Source organism: Camelina sativa, chromosome 16 (genome assembly GCF_030686135.1).
Source record: "Camelina sativa cultivar CO46 ecotype springtype chromosome 16, ASM3068613v1".
Lineage (NCBI taxonomy): Eukaryota > Viridiplantae > Streptophyta > Magnoliopsida > Brassicales > Brassicaceae > Camelina > Camelina sativa.
This window is the reverse complement of record NC_141895.1, coordinates 4,669,010-4,691,507: the sequence shown is the minus strand read 5'-3', so window position 1 is coordinate 4,691,507 and position 22,498 is coordinate 4,669,010. Positions and strand designations below refer to the sequence as shown.

The window sequence follows — 22,498 nt, the reverse complement described above, 5'->3', positions numbered from 1 at the left end:
CATTATCGACAATGAGATTAAATTTAATTTAACAAGATTGGTTGAATGATTTGGAGTGTTAGAGTGAAAAATTTAACAAAACAAGCAACGCCAAACGAATTTGGGTATTAATGCATGGTCGACAAAGGTGATGTCCGCAATCTGTTTCAACGCAGGGTGACACTCCACATAATTCACATTCAGCCTACATATGCAAAAATGTTAAAACTAAATTTAGGTATTCAAGTCTTGTAGGAAGAACTCGATTCAAACAAGCGGCAATTCTTCGTTTTCTTCTCAAGTCCTTCACAAGTTCCTCCTCATTTCATCGGTGGATGAGGAGGAATAAAGCAACATCGTGATTCAAGTCGATTTCTTCAGCAACTGAGAGAACAGAGTTGTCAAGTCTCTCACAACCAACCTGGAACAGAGAAATAAGAAGAACTTTAGTAATCAACAAATCATCCGATAAAAAAAGAACGAATCAAGACGAGGCAGAACAACAAGTCGAGTCTTATAAATACGAAAATCTAGAAAGATTGGACTAAGACGAGGCAGTACAAATCAGATCTAATTAATCAAATAGTAATCAACAAATCATCCGATAAAGAAAGAGCGAATCAAGACGAGGCAGAACAACAAATCGAGTCTTATAAATACGAAAACCTAGAAAGATTAGACCAAGACGAGGCAGTACAAATCAGATCTACTTAATCAAAGAGTAATCAACAAATCATTGGATCAAGAGAACGAATCAAGACGAGGCAGAACAACAAATCGAGTCAAGACGAGGGAGACTTAATCACAAGACGATGCAGATCAAATCGAGTCTAAAAATATAAATCTCAAGAACGTCGCCATGATCAATTACTTTATCGAACCACAAATTTGCAAAGATTCACACACTAAGAATACACAATAAAGCTTAATCTAAACTTAAACAAAGAGTTGGTTTTGGTAAAAAACTTAACTAACAAAACAAAAGGAAGCAAATTTAAAATAAAGCAAACACACAACTAAAAACAGTTTTAAAATCAAGATAAAACAAGTGAACCTTGGGAGATAGCTAATCAATTCTAGATGTCTAAGCCAACAATCCAAAACAATCCTTAGGCTAAGAACACTAATGCAAATCAATTCACGTCCATGATAGAGATCCTATGCTAATCAAGTAATCAACAATTTCCAAAGGCTAGTAATGCAAAGCTATTGAATAGTTTGGTTCAGAAATTTCATCAAACATCTTCTGCGCATAGAAGTTATAATATCTAGAATTAACATGATCAAGGTTATTGTAGCATTATAATCACTAAACAAGAAAGGATTTATGTAAATAAAGCCTTAAACATCAAAGATCAATCATCTATCTCTCTAATTTACCAAGCCCAAAGTTCTAAAATATCTACTCACTCATGATTATGATCACACAAAGGTAGAGGTTTGATCTTTGTGAAATCATAATTAGAGATTGTAGAATAGGAGAAATGAAAAAGATATTACTATTAGAAACTGGAAAATAAACCTAGGATCCAACAAACTTTGATAAACAAACTTAAGAACCCAAAAAACAGCTAAACAAAAAGATGGTTTCTCCTAATGAGGAGTTAGTGTATTTATAGAAAAGTAGAAAACTAAACCGGGACAAATCAAATTGGAATCAAACAAATCAGAGAAAACCAGAACACATCGGGTTTGGGTTGCAAAAATAACGCGTGATCGACCGCATGATCGACCAATTGGTCAATCAAGTTCCCAGAGTGATCGACCAAATAGTCGATTGCTTGGTCGATCTGTCAAGTCTTGGAGTCTGGTCAAGTCCAGGTTGAGTTGATCAACATATCTGATCGACCATGTGGTCGATCGTTGAAGTCTCGGGGTCTGGTGAAGTCTGGCTTGTGATTGATCGACCATCTGATCGATCAATTGGTCGATCGTTGAAGTCTGGGTGTGTTCAAGTCCATCTCAAGTCCAAATGGTTGATTGTTTTGTCCTTAGGCTCCAGTCTTCGCTCTGGCTGTATATATGTTCACTAAACAGGTATAACTCTTTACACACACATCCGACTGGCCTGAAATCACCTCTGTTGCAAAGATAACTCAATTTTCAATAACTTTAATAAGCACTTTGAAGCTAAATCCCAAAGAAAGGTCTTCATACGAGTCGATATTTGAGGGACTACAGACTGGTTCCGAATCATCAATTATTTTCTTTGCATCCAAATATGTGTCTTCCATTATATTAATCTAAAATGGTTCAAATTACACACAAAACACACCAAAACATAGACAAAGACACTATATGACCTCTAAAATGCAAGAAGACTCACTTGGACGCTAAATGCAACAAAACACAATGAAAATACTAATGAAACACAATATAATGGAACATAACAACCATGAAAAAAATCCAGTAAATATAGAGTAGATCTGTGTGTTCTACACTAACAACATATGTATATTGTTATAATTATTTGAGAAAAAAAAATCTTTCGAAATCTTTTTTTTTGTTTCTTTTTTTTTTTTGCAAATTGTACTTAGACTATGTTTTAGAAAATTTGATAAACCAAAATAATCGCATTAAAATGTTATTTTTCCATCTAAAAATGAATATATCTTCTACTTGTGCAGCAGTCTTGTAGTGATCAGATGGATACACCAATTTGTAAGTTGTTGTGTTGAGAAGTTCATACTTAATGCATGCAGCTCTTGATAAAATATAATGGCATCATTAACATTTTTCTTTTTTGAAATCGAAAATAAATTTTGAAATCTGAACTGCTGATATCTTGTAGTATTGTATTTTACGTATACTATTCTATTTTATAAAATATATTATGTAGTCAAAATATATATTAAAAAGAATTCAAAGGAATATAGAGGAAATAATATATTTTTAAACATTTTTTAAGACTGTAATGAATTCTATCATTTGGAGAGGTGAAATGCTCGGAATTGAATCTTCAAATTTTTAAGGGAATGTTTAATATAATTTTTAAAAATCATTATATTGAACAATAATAGAATTTAAAAGAATCTAAAAATCTACATAATTGAATAAAACTAGAATTTTAAGGAATCATGAGTTTATTCAAATTCTACCATTAAATTCCTAACTTCAATACCTCCCCCCATCCCTTAATATTTTCTATAAAAATTCAACTAAGATTTAAAATTTTATCAAGGTCAATTGACCCATATAGTTGTTCATTGCTAGAGAATAAGAGAGACGGGAGTCTCAACCGTTTTTTCTCTCGGGTGAGGCGATTCTCCCAAAGCAACTTTTCTGGCCAAAACCTCTCCTATTCAGACCACGGCCGGCGCTGGCTTCTCTGGCGTCGGCCCCCCTTTCCTGTTTTCCTTAGTTTTCAGTTTTCAGTTTTTTTTTTTTAATATAAACCAATAACATCGGCAAAAGTGATTCATATGGCTAGCCGATTCTTGTTATTGATTCAATATCTCATCGTCCTTCTCTCGTTTGGAGAATGTTTTCTTCCGAACAACAACCGGCATTGTAGTCGGAACAAGATCGGTGTCTTTCCGCCAAGGATAATTCTAGGCGGCTTCCTGTGTTACAATTTTGATTCCTTTGGTCTCCAACATCATCGAGACCATGATCATATCTTCAATTTCTCTAATTTGATAAAAGGTTTCCAAACCCATATCTGGGATCCAGGAGGTTCAATTTACAAAATTGAAGATGATGGAATACGATTATGGATTGGTCATTTAAACGGAAGTCGTCTCATGGTTGTGTCGGGGATTGGTCACATAAACGGAAGTCATCTTATGATTGTGTCGGAGATTGGCTTTTTGGTTCCTCCTTGCTCAACGAGACAAATAATTCTCCACACTATCGGTGCTATTATTCTCTCCCTTTTGATCCTTATCCCCTTTAGTATTCGGGAAACGGTGTTAAAATTCAAAACTAGAGATATTAATCTTGGATTTGATGATGTGCTAGCACTTTTCCAATCCGACCAAATTGTTGCTCCTGTTCATGTTTATATTGTTTGTGTGATGGAATTATGGTTGCCCCAGTTTGACCCCTGTTGGGTAGAGATGTCGAGTTTTTATATGCTTTGGGCCAAATATTGGCGACAAGTTATGATTGGCATTGAGCAGATCTGGTGGATGAGAAATATATTGGTGACGATTAGATGGGAATCTACTAACACAAGAGGCTCGAGTACTTGGCTTGATAAAATAAAACTATTTGTATTGCAGAGATTTATAGAGACGTTGAAATATTCTAGAAAGACTATGGTGCGGACGTTTTGGTGCCAATATGTCTACATTATAGAATTAGTTTTGGGCACATTGGGTTTAATGTTACGTTTTGTGGAAAGAAGTGTCAGCCAAAAGTTGTTGCATACAATTCGTAATAAAGAGAAATCAAATATGAAGTTGGACAATAACGGTCTTCTGATCGGTTAGCGAGTAAGCCTACTCTACGGAAAGCATCGTCAAAATCCATTATGCTGTATTTTTCTTAGTGTATGACACATACATCTATGTATGTAATTGTGTTACAATAATTCTGAATGTTTTTGTAAAACTCTTTGATTTTAATGAAATTTGTTTTTGCTGAAAAAAAAAAAAGAGTTGTTCATTGCTTTCGCCTCTGCTTGATTTTTCCTCGAGACAATTTGTAACCAGAGGAGATATGACATGTACTGGTTAGAGTTTGACGGATTCAGTTGAGCTCTTGTGGTGAAGTACGTCCAAATAGGTAGACAGAGGAGCTTTGAATGTCAATGCATGACAGAGTAAAAAAAGTAAAAATTATTGATAGAAAATAAATGCTAACTTGTTGCATTAGTTATTCGATGGAAGAAGAGTAAAATCACTAGTTTTCTTCTTAATGATTTTGGACTTTATGTTACGAATAAAACATTGGATTACTGGCCTTTATATGGCAGGGATTAGTGCTTATTGCTTAGGAATAAGAGAAGTGGGTTTTAGGTGTCAGTTAAGATTTGGTGGATCTTTACGGCTTTGCTAGCACAAAAGTATAGTTGTCTTGACTCTTCAATTCAACCCACTCTCTAATTATGGAAGCGTTTCTGTATATGCAAAATACAAGTTACTACTCTCCTAATATTACACGCTCACACTTGTTATTAATAGATTTACGAACATTTTACGCATATTCGATAGACCCAACAAATGAAGCACGAACTCAAGTGTGACCATCTTGAGTTTTTTGGTATCGATAAACTTTAGATCTTGATTCTTGAAGAGATGTACAGACTATGTATTAGTATTTTTTGTGTTTTTTTGTAAAGGTATAGAGATAACACAACACACAAAAACTATACTTGGAATGCGCCAAGCAAACGCTTTTAATCAATCTTATAAAAACCCTCGTTTCTTACAAGACTTGAAAAACAAAGCTCACTCTCCTATCTATCTAACACCACCCTGTGTAGATCTAAAAGAGTATATCACTCACACTCACCTTCAAAACTTTTGTACTTGTTTGAAGGTTTACAAAACTCACAACTTTATCCCGCGAGTGCTAACTCTTTTTGCGGCTAGCCCTCGTCATTTTATAACCCCACACACACGATCTCTAACCTAGATCTTCTATATCCTAACTAAAAGGAAATATTCCTTATCCCTAAGAGAATATCTTCCCTTATCCCAACTAATCAAATATACTCTCAATATCTTCGAGTATATCTTGATTTCTTCTTCCTTCCTTTTCACGCACCTTGTCATTGTGTCCACAATATTTCTCCACATCAGCACGTCAGCCCTCTGAGACACTTCACAGCTGCATGTTCCCTTCAGAGCTCTGTTGCACTTTCACTTTTTTGAATGCATGAAATGATCATTGTTGACAATGTGATTAACTTTAATCTAACAAGATTGGTTGAATGATCGAAGTATTGCATGAGAAGGAAAGTATATTAGAAGATTAGAGCTAGGGGAGTGATGGTAGCCATTAAGCAAAGCAAGAAGAATTCTGATCTAAAAGAGATTATTAAGATTTTTTTTTTTAATAAAAATGTTACTTTTACCAATAAATAAATAAATGTTACTACAAATCAGAATTATCAATCTCCTAGTGGCAGAGTAGCTTCCCTCTACGATTTGGACCCGGGTTCGACTCTAAGCTGGTTCAGCTGAGGTTTCTGAGTCTTCGTTTTGTGATGTAAACCTCGCTTTAACATGAGCTCACTCTTTAAATTTAGTTTTAGTACAGAGTAGATCAGTGATATCTAATTTTCTTTTTATTATCCAAACTCATTAAACAATAAACACACCAACAACAAAAAAATCACGCATCATTCATCAAGAAGGAGAAAAAAACAAAGAAAAAAGAAGCACACTAGACTAAAAGGTTTTATACACAAAAGCCCACACTAACAAAAACGCAAAAGTACTGATCAAGACGGTTTTGGTTAAGAGATTGAGAATCTTCGTCTCCTTGGCTTAGTAATATCAACATCATCAAGATCTTCATCAATGTTCGAAGTATCCTTAGACCCATGTCTAAACGGATTCAACTTCCCAAGTTTCTTCGAGACAGAAGAGAAAAAAGTATGTTTGCTCTTCTTATTATTACTCACCAACGACGTTGAGTTCGAAGAAGAAGCTCCTGCACCGTTCTTATTCTTCTGCATATCCGAAACATACATCTTCATCTTCATCAGCTCGCTCCTCAACGCTTCGTTCTCTTTAGCTAACGTAGTATCAGCTTGAAGCTGGCTACGTGTCTTTAAAGCTTCGGGTAGATTAACAACTACTGCTCTTTCTTCATGTTCTTCGACTCCACTTCTTAGCTTTAACTGATCGTAGTAAAGAGCGTGAAGAACTATGTTTACTGGTAGTCTCTTGTTCTGTGAGGCGTGGAGACGTGCGTCGTACGAAAGCTTTAAAGGGTCCATTGAGCTACACACTTTCTCTCTTTCTATCTCGTCTAGGTTCGGATGAGCTTTCAAGAATATGTCTATAGCTCTGTAGAGATCGTCGTCTGATTTTCTAGCGGATTTGGGGACAAGGTTGGCGATGGCGTTGAACTTGGAGATCGTTAGCTCTCCGTAAGTAGCGATCTCTGCTAAGTAAGAATCAACGGTTTTAGCGACTCTTTGTAGTGTAACAGAGCAGAGTCCTCTGTTGAAGTCTCCGCCGTTGAAAACACCAACGTTTTTCTCCTTTTCGACGAAACTAGAGATGATTCTCCTGACACTGTCGAGATCTAGTAACCGTTCTCCGTCGTAAGTGAAAGACGGGATCAATAGATCGTCGACGGAGACGTGCTCGAGAACGACTGAGATTCGTTTCTCGAGCTCGTTCTTGCAGGTCAAGGAAGTGTCCAAGAAGACTGAACAACGGAGGAGAGAACAGAGGAAATTGATGGGGAAGAGTCCTTTATCTGAAGGTAAGAGAGACACGATTGATTCAACAAGATCTCTCTGTTGGGATCTCTCGTCGGAATCGTTATCCCCGGTATCGGAAAACTTCACTCCTCTACCGGAATGGTCTCTTACAAGGTCTCTTAAAGATTTCTCGGTGTAGGTGATGATCGCAGAGGCTAAGGAGGATGGTTTGACTCCTCTTTGCTTCATGGAAGCTACTACGTCGGCGAAGAAGCCAACGTCTAAGATACAGAGTTCCTCTGTCCACCAGTTTGGTGGTGTTCGACATGGAAACATTGCCTCGTTGCAAGCCTTTTCAAATCAAAATCAATGATCACAATGAACATATTAGTTACTCTTTTAGTTAATGTAACAAGAAATGCAAAACTATTATACTCATATCTGATTTTGCGTTACCTAAACCGTACTAACTTAAGATCCGTCTTATTTTTGTTACTACTACGTAAAAAGGGAACAAAACAAAAAAAACAAACTAATTACTATACAGAATGGGGATGTAACACTTGGAAAGAAGTGAAGCAGAGTTATAAGTATTAAAAAACCTTAGCAGCGACGACGTCGACACAACGGCGGACAATACCGAGATCACGAGAAATAGGAAGGAGAATCTCGCAAGACTTGAGAACAACAATGGCTCCAGAGAGGCTAGATAAAGCGACCTGAGAGAGGAAGTCTTGTGTCCGACCGGCAAGATTGTTGTCGCAGTACTTGTCAGTCATCTGTAGAAACTCAGCGGCGCAATGAAGAGCCGCCACGTTTTGGACGGTGATCTCGAAGTTAACACCGTAACAGAATTTGGCTGCTTTCTCAAATATCTCAGGACCTCCGGGCATATCCGAGAGATCTATTCTCGTCACGTCGCTGTCTTTTGATTCCATTATTAGCTTCCTTATGTAGTTACTCTTCGCAACTAACATGAACTATACATACGATCATGAAAACAATCAGTTAAAAACGTCTAACCGGACCATATTATAGTGTTATGGTTTATACTAATACCGTCGTCGTACCATTTAGTTCATTTAAATCTAGTTATGTATATATACGTAGATATGACTTGTAATTTTTTTTTTTTTGTATTAAAAATGATGTGAACCAAGAACCAAGAGTTGTTGTTTACCTTATGAAGAGAGAAATTGGCTTCTCCGACCTCAATTACAACATCTGTCGGAATATCTTGAGAAAAAACCCTACAAAAGTACATATATACAGGTTAGAATTTCAAATCATCCGGTAAGTCCACCGGAACGAATCTATTGGTGAAACTAGACCGGTTCGTACCATTGGCCGGTTCTCTGAAGACTCGAAGACATTGAGTTCATGTTGATGGGGCTTTTTCCTTCTGTCGCCATTTTTTTTTCTGTTGCTCTGTATTGAAGGAGATGGATGCACAATTGGAGAGTTGTCTATATATTGGAATTTATTTAACGTGGGTCCTCCCAATCCACCCAAATTGCTATGTAATATTTTGTGATTGGCTTCTTCTATCTTATTATTTCTTTTATTTGTCGTTTTATGATGTAGTCCATTATCTCTTTCAGTTAACTCACTCTCACTAATCGTTGTGTTTGAATGTGTATCTTCGTCGTTTACTTTCCTTTTCACAACTTTCTTTTAACTTTTCCTTATTTGAATCTACGGGCTTGCATTGACGGCTATTTTAGGTAATTGGAAAATTTATATACCTTTACAACCTATGATAATAGACTAATAGAGATCTCTTTGTAGTTTGGGTAATATGGATGGTTTGTAGCTAACATTTATAAATCAGTTTTTTTTGGGCATTGAATATAATATGTTGTCTTCAAAATTAAAAGAAAAGTGAGCTTACTATTGGTTAATTGTCTAACTACGTAAATTTTACAGTAATATGCATGGTAAAAGCATGTGGAGTAACTATAGATTATAGACTTTTTCTTTTTTTATTTGGTAACATGTTTAGGCTTATAGTAGTAATGTGACGAATATGCAAATTTTGCTCAGTGGAAAGCTACTATGAGTAAGCAATCTCAGCCATCGTACCGACACGTAACTGTCATGTATCTATCACCCAGTTTTACGTATAAAGTGACAACCAATATGATCGCATTCATTTGGCTGTTGGCAGGAATTTGCAGAATGAATCGGTTAAAGAAGAAAAAAACCAATCTTACTTTTGATATGGTTAATGAGAAAGTGATGACAAATAAAGAAAAGCTTTCACATGTTTAAACTTAAAAGCCTAAAAATTCTGAATTAAAGAAAGAAAATGCTGAATTGAGAGAGAAAGAAAAAAGAAAAGCAACGCATGTGAATAATTGACAGATAAGAAACGATATTAAAAGTGGATGTACGATTTAGAGAGAAGTAGGACCAAACAAGTTAGGGAAAGCAGGAACATGTCATAGATAGGGCCACCTCAGTATGTGGTCGTGCTTCTTCGTAGAACCTCATGGTGTTCGGCTTAGCTACGTCGTCAAATTCATCCTTCAGAATCCAGTTTCAGTTCTGTCTTCCAATCATTCTTACACACGTGTCCCTATCGCCTTTAAGATATGTCACACGTCTCTCTAGTCTCTACGTTTGCCTAGTTGCCCTAATAATTTTCTGCCGGTGCGACTAGACTATTTTGTAGTTTTTGGATATGAAAAAGATTTTCATTATGGGTCTTCAATAAAAAGTTATAAAACCCTTACCAATTTTCGTGACTGTTCTATTTCAATGTAAATTTGTGAATCTACTACTTAAGATTTAAGAATATGTCATGTGATCTCTCTCTCTTTTTTTGTCCCGGCATATATATGACATGTGAATTAATAGGAAAATCACTTTAGTATGCTACTGAGTTTTATACTTTTTGAATCCAAAATATTTGTATCATATATATTTTTATGCAATTGGTTTTGTATCAAGACGTGAAACCCAAATGCACAATATATGTTACATTCGCATATGGATATTGTATATGAAGACCATGGTTGGTCCTCTAGATCATTGATTTGGTGTAGGTGATAAACATATATATACAAAGTCTTTTAAAAAGGTGCTAAGGCAGGTCTTAGTAGAAAGACTAAAATGATTTCAGATGAAACGTTCATGTTAGGAAATAGGTTTGGACCATTAGAGGATGGTGCTATCATCAATTAACAAAAGTACAAAACCCTTGAGCTGTAATGCCGTCTAGTTTCAATCACCAATTTTCGACAATAATGGTTACAAGCCCCTAAAGATTGACATTTCGCATTGTGTAATATTTTGGTTTAATTCCGGTCATTAGGACCAAAACATTATCTTATGATTATGGATATGCAAATTCTAAATATCTTCACACAAAACGGACTTGTGCAAATTCTAGATTATATTAGTGAATAGTGATAGTGATTTAGTAGTATCATAAAACTGTTGGTGCCGACCTCAAGGCGGCTAAACCGAGGGGACAAAGGCTAAGAAAAGATGCAACTAGAAAACAAAGACGAAAAATATGAATGACAAAGATGAACAATTTGGGCCAAAGTTGGTTATATATGTCAAGAGCCCAAAAAAGTCCACGTCAAGTTTTCTCATCACGTTTCATACACTAATGTCGTCTTCTTAGGAAACGCCATAAGGAGTTTATCGCATATCGCTTTCATTAGAGCAAAATCTCTTATCCGTTAATATATGGTTAGGGGTTGCTTGGAATCGGATAGAGTCAACGGTACGAAATTGTGTCACGAAACGAGTTTGATGAAAAGTGACCAAGAAAATAAAGCTATCAACACACGGAGGTGTAAAGGGAGCTTTTTGCTTAGCTTGATCGAGAAACATAGCTTCTTTATAACAAAAGCCCATTTGATTCAACGCCAAAAAGCCCAACAATAAGAGTAGGTGATAATCGTAGAGTAAATGTCATGAAAACCCACTTAGGTGTGAGTTCCGTCACAAAAACCCACTTTCCACTCATGGTATACTTTCCCAAGTTTTTTGCTTATGTGTCCACTTTCCTTTTACATTTTTGCCCTTACTAACAACTTATCTCTCTTTCTCTCCTTATTTTCTCTCTTTTTCTCTTCTTTTTTGTTGTTAACACTTTAACAAAGTAAAATATATTTATTTGTTATCATAAAACAAATTTTCTATTTATCTATATAAAATATGTTATGATTATATATTTTCTACATTTTAAGATACATATTACTATATTTTTTATGAATTTTTAGATTATACAGTATCCATCAGTCGTTGAACATTTGTTCAATTATAAGTGGATAATCAATTGCAGTATTGTTAATAGATAGTTACTTGTGTTTATTCATACAAAATATACATACATAAATTTGGTTAGATCTTTATCCATAGCATATTATCCATAACACAACATAGACCAAATAAGTACAAAACCCTTTAATTCTAAATTTTAAATCCTAGAACATAAACCCTTGAACCTAAAACCAAAACTATTCACTTTAAAAAAAAAAAGTTTAGTGGATAGAAAAACTGTGGATAGGTCTCCATGGATTTACAAAGCATATCTAGACATTAAGCTGAAGAATAGCAGTTGAATGGTGGCTATGGATGTGATCATGTGGATAATTTTTTGTGGATACCAATGTAGACAGACCAAAGAATCATCATACAACATCCACACAATTAAATCCATAGACACCATGAGCTCCTTGCTTCATATTTTGTGTTGGTCTAGAAACATATACACTCATAAGTGGTTAATAAACAAAATAAAAATTAACAACATTGATTTATTTAGAACATTGAATATCAATCATGTGGATTAGTAGTTATGGATACTTATCTTATAATATCTTGCTCATTCTTTACATGAGCAGAAATTTGTCCAAGATAAATTAGCCACATAGATCAATCATGTTTAGGGTTTAAGGTTTAGGGTTTGGGGTTTAGGGTTTAGGGTTTAGGGTTTAGGGTTTAGAACTTAGAAGTCATGTCCAAGATCAATCATGTTTTTGTACTATTTTTCAGCTAGAAGTAGGTATATTAGAACTTAGAAGTGTCACTAGAAGCATACTACACAATAAACATGGTCATTATTAATCTCAAAGCCTATCCACCAAATTCTGACCACGTGGACAAGCAATCCAGATGAAATTTATTGACAAGTTTGTTGCATGTTCAAACATCACTATAGTTTAGCCACTTAGATGTCTTTTAGCCAAATGTTTTTGTACTATTTTTAAGCTAGAATTAGAGATATTAGAACTTAGAAGTGTCACTAGAAGCATACTACACAACAAACATGGTCATTATTAATCTCTAAGCCTATCCACCAAACTCTGACCACGTGGACAAGCAATCCAGATGAAATTTATTGACAAGTTTGTTGCATGTTCAAACATCACCATAGTTTAGGGTTTAGACTTTAGATGGTATATAGATTCAATGTCTATGTTTTGAGTTCAAGTTGTATTGTCTAAGGTTCAAGGTGTAGGATTTAGGGGTTAAGGTTAAAAGTTTAGGTTTAGGTATGTGGATGATGTGTCTATATTTTTAATTCATGGTTTAGGATTTAGGGTTCAAGGTGTATGGTTTAGGGTTTAGGATTTAAGATTTAAGGTATAAGGTTTACGTTTTTGGGCTTATATGGATTTAGTGTCTATGTGGTGTTAGGATTTAATATTTAGGGTATAAGGTTAACTTTTTTTTGTTTGTCAACAACTAAAGTTACTAAACTTAAAATTTAGTATGTTTATCACCAACTAAAGTTACTAAACTTAAAATTTAGTAATGAAAATGAAAAATAAATGTTAAAGAAAAAAAATATTAGAAAAGAAAGAGAAAAGTTAGAGAGAGAGATGAAAAGGAAAAAAAAGTAAAAAGAGAAAGTTACTAACCTTCTTGTTAAATTTGGATAGCATTCAGCTTCGAGCTTTCAACTATACTTTGGAAATTAAAACCCTAAACCCTAAACCCTAAACCCTAAACCCTAAACCCTAAACCCCAAACCCTAAACCCTAAACCCTAAACATGATTGATCTATGTAGCTAATTTATCTTGGACAAATTTCTGCTCATGTAAAGAATGAGCAAGATATTATAAGATAAGTATCCATAACTACTAATCCACATGATTGATATTCAATGTTCTAAATAAATCAATGTTGTTAATTTTTATTTTGTTTATTAACCAGTTATGAGTGTATATGTTTCTGGACCAACACAAAATATGAAGCAAGGAGCTCATGGTGTCTATGGATTTAATTGTGTGGATGTTGTATGATGATTCTTTGGTCTGTCTACATTGGTATCCACAAAAAAATATCCACATGATCACATCCATAGCCACCATTCAACTGTTATTCTTCAGCTTAATGTCTAGATATGCTTTGTAAATCCATGGAGACCTATCCACAGTTTTTTTATCCACTAAACTTTGTTTTTTTTTTTTAAAGTGAATAGTTTTGGTTTTAGGTTCAAGGGTTTATGTTCTAGGATTTAAAATTTATAATTAAAGGGTTTTGTACTTATTTGGTCTATGTTGTGTTATGGATAATATGCTATGGATAAAGATCTAACCAAATTTATGTATGTATATTTTGTATGAATAAACACAAGTAACTATCTATTAACAATACTGCAATTGATTATCCACTTATAATTGAACAAATGTTCAACGACTGATGGATACTGTATAATCTAAAAATTCATAAAAAATATAGCAATATGTATCTTAAAATGTAGAAAATATATAATCATAACATATTTTATATAAATAAATAGAAAATTTGTTTTATGATAACAAATAAATATATTTTACTTTGTTAAAGTGTTAACAACAAAAAAAGAAGAGAAAAAGAGAGAAAAGAAGGAGAGAAAGAGAGGTAAGTTGTTAGTAAGGGCAAAAATGTAAAAGTAAAGTGGACACATAAACAAAAAAGTTGAGAAAGTATACCATGAATGGAAAATCGGTTTTTGTGATAATACTTTAGGAGAAAGTGGGTGTGGGTGTCATTTGCCCATAATCGATCGTAGTAGTTAGTATTTGGATTATTTAGTTGTCGATTACTCGTTCTAGATTTAGTTAAGATGTGTAGCTCTTTCCATATATAATAAGCGCACACAATACGTTTGTACATGATGTGGATAAAATCTTTTGTTGGTTGTAATTACTAATTAACAACAGGTAACCGGAAATTGACCATACCGAAACCAAACCGTCATTCTAAAACCGGACAAATCTATCAATCAAACCAGAATATTCTTCCTCCTCCACCACGCTAGTGGTTTATGTTAGTGATTTTGTGAGGTGATGAGTAAACAACACGACCATGAGCATCATGTTTGGATGGTATTAGTATAATCAAGGAGAAATCCGGTTTAATTGATTTGTTAGAAAACCAAGATTCAATAACCGGAATCTAGAGATGATGATGATGATGCAACCTGTCTCTCTCTCTAGAACTAAAAGCGTTGACGACACCCAAAATTAAAAATTGAAAATTTTTGGCATCATTTGCGAGGCACAGAGAAGAGAGAGAGAGAGAGAGAGAGAGAGAGAGATCCGAAGATATGCTAATTGGAAAACCCTAAATCGATATCAAACCACCAAAATTTGGAGACTACTGTGATCGAGAGTAGTTTGATGAAGGTCGACGAGATTGAGGATTTCAGATTCGAGGAACTCGAAGATCCCGAAATGGATACGGACAAAGATAACGAAAGGCTGATGACGCCGACGCCGACTAGGAGGAGGATGTATCATTCCTCTTCTTCTTCTTCTTCGGCTTCGGCTTCATCCTCTGCTGCGTCGTCTCTCGCTGCCAAGGCAATTCGAGCATCTTCTGCGCATAGAGACTCTTCTCTTTCCTCTGCTTACTCGTCTCCTTCTTCCGCTCCTGTTCCCACTCCTCCCAAGGTTTCCTTTTTTTTTTTTCTTCCTCTTTATAGTGTTTTAGGATCGCTTTAGTGTCTTGTTTTGTGTCTGTTGAATCAATTTGAAATGATTCATGGGTTTATTACTCTGTTTTGTTAATGCTTTGGAATGGTCCCGTCCCGTTGTTGAATTTTCGGATGATATATTCTGAAATAGGATGAGGTGAAGAAGGCTCATCATGAGTATACTTCTATGAAAAGTTTGAATGAACCAAAACGAGGCTTTTGGGGAAGTTTAGCTAGTAAAGCTAAGGCCTTTTTAGATGAGGATGATCCTAATCAATTGCCTCGGAGTCCTAAGAGAACGGATCACAACATACCTTCTCCAACGACTTCTGGAACTTCTTCAACGGCTTCAGGAGGAACTAAGGTTAATTAATGATTAGGTTTCTTTGATGTTGCATTTGCTCTTGTGGGGTTGCCTACTTATGTAGTAGAAATTCAATTTTATGTTTCAGGAAACTGGTCAGGCAGGTAGGAAAAGTGAGAATCCTTCATTACAGAGGAGGTTAGACGCGATCACTTCATCGTTAAATTACATTGGTGGCACTATTGGCACTGTTGTTGAGGTTAGTTTCTTACTCTTTTTGCTGTTGCGTTAGGTTATGTGAGTTCTCACATTGGTTTGTCAAAAGAGGCATATATGCATTCTTGTTTGTTTCGATGTGTGTTGTTTGCTGGAGTAAATGAGAGTTAGTTGGGGCTGAGATTGTTTATGTGTCTGTGAATTTCCTTAGGAAGGTATCACCGCTGTGGAGAACCGTACTGCAGGCATCATTCAAGAAACCCGTAAAAAGATTAAAAAGAAGCCAAGTCTAACAAGGAACCAGCAGAATCCTGAGATACAAGCAGATTTGGAAATTCAACTAAAGGCATCTCGCGACGTAAGGTGGCTGCTCTGTATCATTTATTGGTTCACAGCATGCTTATTTCGCTGCTGTTTTCTCTTCAATGAATGTTTTTTGAGAATAATAGGTTTTAGAATCTAGATGTAAATACTGAAACTCCTATAATTCTATCCCAACAGGTTGCAATGGCCATGGCTGCCAAGGCAAAGCTTTTACTTCGGGAGCTGAAGATGGTTAAATCTGATATGGCCTTTGCAAAGCAACGATGCGCACAGCTAGAAGAAGAAAATAAGGTTCTGAGAGAGAACCGTAATGGTGGGAACAGCCAAACGGATGATGATGATTTGGTATTAATTCCTTTTGTACTCTTAATTATTTCCTTAAGGTTAACAGTTTTCAATCATGTTCATTTCTGATATTGAATTGTGTCTCGTTTGTTTCTTCTCATCTATAGGTGCGACTTCAACTTGAAACGTTATTGGCTGAGAAAGCTCGATTAGCTCATGAGAACTCGATATACACTCGCGAAAACCTTTATCTGAGAGGAGTAGTCGAATATCACCAGCTCACAATGCAGGATGTGGTTTACTTTGATGAGAAGACTGAAGAAGTGACTGAGGTATATCCCATTACTGTCACTTCAATGTCTTCCTCATCAGATAACTCTCACTCTCCAAACCCAAAAGTCTTGGAGCTCAAATGAAACACAACAACAACAACTCTCATATGTTCTTGTTGTGAATCAGACAACAAGACAAAACGTCTGTAATTGCACTGTATCTGTAGAAATATATATATATACTTTTGTACTCTTTATTTTGGGTGGGGGTCTGAAGAGTTAGCAACGAATTTTATTTATTACCCTTAATTATTAAAAAAAAAAAAAAAGAATGTTCTATGATTCCCCTGAAACTGAAATAGTGCATTGAAAGCTACACAGTTACCAACTGCTAGTAGAAATTAGTCTGTTATTATTGGATATGTTCAGAAATTGCAAAACAAACAATACTGTATTTATGAAGCTACATTACAAAGGTTGCATAGAACTATACGGTTGTGTTTCTTCTGGTTGTAGAAATTAGTCTGTTATTATTGGATAGTTTCTGAAATGACAAGACAAACAATATTTATAAAGCTACATTACAAAGGTTGCATAGGCTATACGATTGTGTTTCTTATTGAAATACATTTTTTTTGTAGTTTAGAAAGTTAAAACACCTTTTGTTTAACATAGATTGGCCTGAAACGGCTTAACCAGCGGAACCAACGAGCCGCTTAGGTGTAGCGACATGACTTCATTGGTCGAACCAATGAGCTTCCCACCCACAAAGATGGCTGGGACAGGCGTGGAACACCCAAGCCTCATCAGTGCTTTCTCGATCTCACGACATTCAGGGTCCTTATCAATCTCATGGATCGTTGGGTGAACCCCGAGATCCTGGAAGAGGACTTGGACAGCATAGGACAGGCAACACGAACTCTTGCTGAAAATAACCACTCCTTTCTCTGACGACATTCTAACAACTTTGTCCATGGTTTCTTGAAGGAAGAAGTCTCAATCAATCTAGGGCTTGTTTCTTAAAGAAGAAGAAACAAAATTTACCTTTTCTTCTCCCTAGTAGATAGAAAGAGATTTAAAATTGAATACGCATGAGACTGAACCTTCCTTTTTTTTCTTGTTGTATATACTACAGTATTAAGCTCGGTGTTGTCTGTGACTTAAGTTTCTTGAATCGTAAGCTATTTATAAGCAAAGAAAGGAAGAAGAAAAGAATGTTGAGACTCAAAAAGAGAGGAGGAGATCAGAGAAGATTGTCTAAAAGGTTCCCCAAGTACATTAAAGTGACTTTATTGTGAACCAAATTAATTTTTTGTTTTCTTCTTTTAATTGATATTAGTAAGGAAGGACCAACAAAAGTTGCATATAATCACAATTCACCTACCCTTTTTTCCTCCTAGATACCAAGATGAGCATTTTTTATTTGAAGAGGACCGTATGTTTAATTCTTTGTTGCAGATGCTAGAGAATATATGGCACATCCGCACATGTTTATATAAAATATTTGCAAGTTTATGCCTGAGGATTAGAATTTTATATTTTCATGTGGACCAAGCTTCCACTTTTTCTATATAGCTATAAGCATATTATTATGTTCAAGAATCATGCTCAGGATGAAGGGTGTGGATATAAGATAGCCCAAAGTGGTGGGGAATAATCAGAGAGATATGCTTATTCTTCTCTGGATTGACGGTATTTCTCGCAGCCACGAAAAAGATATCAGGCTTGGTTTGATAGATCCGACCGTGTGTGTGTGTGTGTCAACAGTGAAAACTCAATTCTTGAAACATGTCACTGTACAGCAAGATATGATTTGTCTTTGTGAGATTCTCTCAATCTCACTTCTGATCATGAAGGAATAATAACTCCTATCGGTTTCTCTTGTGTGCCACTTCCCTTTCAACAATTTGCAAAGATTCTTTCCCACTAACCACTTGACCTATTTCATTAAGGTAGACCAAGGAATCCGTTTGAACTCCCACATCTTGAAGTAAGATTAGACAGAGAGTAATTTATAAAGGATATGAACCAATTTACTAATACCATGTCGTTTGTATATACATACGATTTTATAAAGGATATGAACCAATTTAATAATACCATGCGATTTGAGAAACTAACAAAGAGATATACATTTTGTTAGTTTCTTCCCTTAATTGCCAATTAATTTTAATTAAAGATTATGGAACTTATTTGGTCCAAGTAAAAGAGAAGTTGTCATAGTCCTAGTATACAAATCGATATTAAATTAGAAACCTATTAAACTTGGCATAATTTCAAACTCAACATTTATTATGAATTCATGTTCTTGATTCTAATATGAATACCTCAGTTAACGTACCCCCCTCGATCGTATTGTAAATTGAATGGTATATTTTGTCATCATTAGTAACTTTGATGTTTATTTATATCGAAGAAGGTATGAATGATTTCCAAATGCATGACCTTTCAACCAAACCTTACTCCAGCCTGCGCATCCTCCATATAGCTAGTAGACTAAATTGTCAAGGAAGCTAATAAAAAGTAAAAAACCCACGTTGCATGATTCTAAGCTAATAAAGTTGGGCTCTTAAAGGTCTTTAGATATTATTTGGGCCTAATTACAATTTAGTCTTCACACTTTTGTATACTGCCATAAAAGGTGAGGTTTGTCTAAAAAGACTCTAGTTCTTGCTAATTTGTCTTTTACGAAAAAGAAAAAAAAAAGTGATGGATGGGAGAGTGAAAAATCTAACCTTCTTAGTTCTAAACGGCGATGTAAAGTAAGTAAGACATAATATTTAGGATTAACATAAGGGTTAGACAAGAAGAGTGATAATATTCATTATTCAGTCTTCAATCTTTTTCATCTACCACCACTAAAGGCTCGGAAACTTACCCATTAGAGAAATATTTTGTTTCGGGTTCGGTAAAAAGCTTTCTATATAATTATTTGATTAAACAAGGCGAGTAGGTGAGGTTATGTTTTATGTGGTCAATTGCACGATATAACCTTGAAGAATTGGACAATAAGAGCATGATGGTGTGAAGTCGATCCTACGGTAAACATCTTTGACCATATATATCTCTTCTCCTTTCACATTTCGTTGTTCTTACTGCTTTACGCACACCTATTTTAATTAGCTTTTTAGTATATATAAACTTTTATTTTTGTTTTACATATTTTCATCTACAACCTTGCACAGATTTCGGATTTGAACCAAAATTATGATATTACGGTGACACCTGCTTGTACAAAACTGCCTTATAATAATTCACCGTAAAATTTAGTAAATTCAATTTCCGAAGTGTACAAAAGAAAAGGGGCCGGTATGCATTGTCTTGATTACTATGACCAAACTGAGAAGAAAAATGAACGTGCAACCTCCTAGCTAGTGAGTTATGTACTAATGACTTATATAGAATAATATGCTTAGTAAGTCTTATTTAAAAACGAATAGTACTCTTCGTCTATCAAATAATTAAAAAACCAAACTCTTAACATATGTTATATAGTATTAGTAACATAACTATATCATAATGGAACCAAATCTATATTGCTGTGTTTAAAAAGGAACTAGAATATTGGCCTTTTTCCAAATTAAAGTAAGAAACTATCGCAGTTTAGAAATTGTTAAGAGTTTTATATGACACTAAATTGTTAAGTGTTCTAACACGGGTTGAAATTCATTTTATTTATATTGTAATTTTTATATAAAATATAATTTATGTGATTATTTTAAAATGTTTTTTTGAATAAAATATTATGCAATAAAATTATATGCTAAATATGATGACTTGAAAAGAAAACACTTATTTTGTAAGTTTTATATTGGACACTTATTTTGTAAATCTTATTTAAGGGATTAAAGAGTGCATATAGAAATCTATCAAGTGACAAAAAGAAGAAAAGAGAAAGCTATGAAAAAGACAAACACACAAAATATATCAATGTCTAGTCTAGATAAACCTGTCTACTCTCAAGTCTAACTGTAATAGTGACAAAGCAACGTATAAAGAAACTACAATATCCAAGACATGAATTTGCTGCTTTTCTTGCATGTGGCTGTGTTGTTGGACGATCATCTTGACTTGTGCGAAAACAAAATTACAAGCCTGGTTGATGGAATTGATTTTTTTCGTAGCATTGTATAGATCTTGTTATTGAACACACAAAACTCTCAAGAAATATCTCTTCTTGTTGATCTCTCTCTTAAGGTAAAAATAATTCAAAACCTTAATCTCCAAATCTCATAAGTTGTGCTACAACCTAGCACCTCCTTATATTGGGAAACATAACACCAAAAACCCTAAACATAATTTCCAAAACCCTTTAGGAAGACTAACAAATAAGATATGTATATTTAGACTCTCCTAAATATACTCAGCTTGATCCCCAAGCTACTTCAAGCTTTAACAACACATTGTTGATGAGGTGCCTTGTTTGGTCACTCATTTAGTAAAATTTCAGATAATATTAGTTTTCAATATATCAATTCACTAATTCTTTATTTTTTTTCATTCAATAAATTTTCTTGAAAAATAAATAAATATATTTCGATATATTAAATATTTCACTAAAAATTCGAATATAAGTTATATAATTTTAATTTATTTTAAAAATTATTAAGTTTAATAATATAATCAAATTTTGTGAGCTTTTAGAAAATAAATCAACAGTTCAAAAAATCGACTATGTAACAAATGAATTAATAAAAATAGAAATCGGTTTTTTTAATATAAGTCAACAAAGAAAAAACATAAATCAGCAAGAATAAAATATAACTCGACAGTTCAAAAACTCAAACATATCAATAAGTCAACATAAAATAAAATAAGTCTACTAAGACCAAACAAATCGACGAAAAAAACATATAAGTCAACAAACAAAACAAATAAGTCAACATCATCAAAAGTCGACTATGTAAAAAACAATCAAACAAAAAAAAAGTCAAGAATTTTAAAATAAATCGATGGAAAAATAAATATGTCGAAAAAATTAAACTAAAATCAACCATTCAAAATATCGACCTTATTAATAAATCAATGTAAAATGTAATAAGTCAACAATGAATAAACAAATAAACTAAAAAACTATAAATCTTTGAACAAAAAAAATAAGTCAACAGTTAAAAAAATCGACTATGTTATAAATCCACTAGCCATAATAAAAGTCAACTCTTTTAATATATGTCGATGACAAAGATAATTAAGTCAACAAAAGTAAAAAAACAAAACGATTGTTCAAAAAGTCGACATTATAAATAAATCAACATTGATAAAATAAGTCTAAAACATTAATATATGTATATATATATTATAAATGGTATAATCTTGAATTATTTATATTATAATAAATTTAGATCTAAAAAATATTAACAAAAATATTTAAATTATTTTTTATTCTAAATTTTAAGATAAAAATTTGATTCATGTAATCATTATTTAAAATACAATAAAGACATTTTTGTTATAATTTATATTTATTAATAATAAATTCCGAATATTTTAAAAAGTAATTAATTTCTATATTTGAATTATTTAAAATTTAAATTTAGTTTTTATTGTTTTTTATTTTTATTTAATTGTTAAAATAATTTTTAATAAAACGGGTATATTTGTTCATTTTTATTTTAAAATGTGTAGTTTTCAAATAACTATAATATTGAGTGTAATTTTCAAAAAAATTTAAAAATTTAGTACATTCTTAAAAATGTCCCTTTCAACTTCCCTTTTTAGTTTTTTTTAAAAAGAAACAAGTCTCAAGAATAATCTTTCAACAACAAGGATATTTGATCAATTTTATGATAGACCATAACATCAATAGCCGAATAATAAGAAAATAGAGTTCATATCTTCCCAAGCTATCCTCCACTTCCATCTTCGAGAG

At 33.8% G+C, this 22,498-nt stretch overlaps 3 protein-coding genes across 5 annotated transcripts; 1 reads left to right on the top strand and 2 right to left on the bottom strand.

Annotated features, from left to right (window-relative positions):
- Nucleotides 1-6,196: 6,196 nt before the first annotated feature.
- LOC104749836 (root phototropism protein 2) lies at nucleotides 6,197-8,893 on the bottom strand. 2 transcript variants are annotated; one of them, XM_087491865.1, is made up of 4 exons: nucleotides 8,645-8,893; nucleotides 8,484-8,553; nucleotides 7,906-8,283; nucleotides 6,197-7,654 (listed from the first exon to the last, which is right to left on the bottom strand). In XM_087491865.1, exons 1-4 carry the CDS (start codon nucleotides 8,713-8,715, stop codon nucleotides 6,386-6,388), a joined length of 1,788 nt encoding a protein of 595 aa, XP_087347991.1. In that variant the 5' UTR covers nucleotides 8,716-8,893; the 3' UTR covers nucleotides 6,197-6,385. The 2 variants fall into 2 exon arrangements, with proteins under 2 accessions (XP_087347991.1, XP_087347992.1); XM_087491866.1 differs by lacking the exons at nucleotides 8,484-8,553; nucleotides 8,645-8,893 and adding an exon at nucleotides 7,760-7,801 and having other exon boundaries at nucleotides 7,906-7,987.
- A 5,536-nt stretch (nucleotides 8,894-14,429) lies between these two features.
- LOC104749835 (uncharacterized) lies at nucleotides 14,430-16,971 on the top strand. 2 transcript variants are annotated; one of them, XM_087491863.1, is made up of 6 exons: nucleotides 14,430-15,205; nucleotides 15,380-15,592; nucleotides 15,681-15,791; nucleotides 15,960-16,106; nucleotides 16,250-16,417; nucleotides 16,525-16,971. In XM_087491863.1, the coding sequence occupies exons 1-6, from the start codon at nucleotides 14,933-14,935 to the stop codon at nucleotides 16,771-16,773; spliced, it is 1,161 nt and encodes a 386-aa protein (XP_087347989.1). In that variant the 5' UTR covers nucleotides 14,430-14,932; the 3' UTR covers nucleotides 16,774-16,971. The 2 variants fall into 2 exon arrangements, 1 of the variants encoding a protein (XP_087347989.1); XR_015584683.1 differs by having other exon boundaries at nucleotides 14,773-15,205; nucleotides 15,960-16,111.
- Nucleotides 16,972-17,139: 168 nt separating this feature from the next.
- On the bottom strand, nucleotides 17,140-17,746 carry LOC104749834 (monothiol glutaredoxin-S9). The gene has a single exon (XM_010471540.3). The coding sequence runs from the start codon at nucleotides 17,602-17,604 to the stop codon at nucleotides 17,296-17,298; it is 309 nt and encodes a 102-aa protein (XP_010469842.1). The 5' UTR covers nucleotides 17,605-17,746; the 3' UTR covers nucleotides 17,140-17,295.
- Between the last annotated feature and the right edge of the window lie 4,752 nt (nucleotides 17,747-22,498).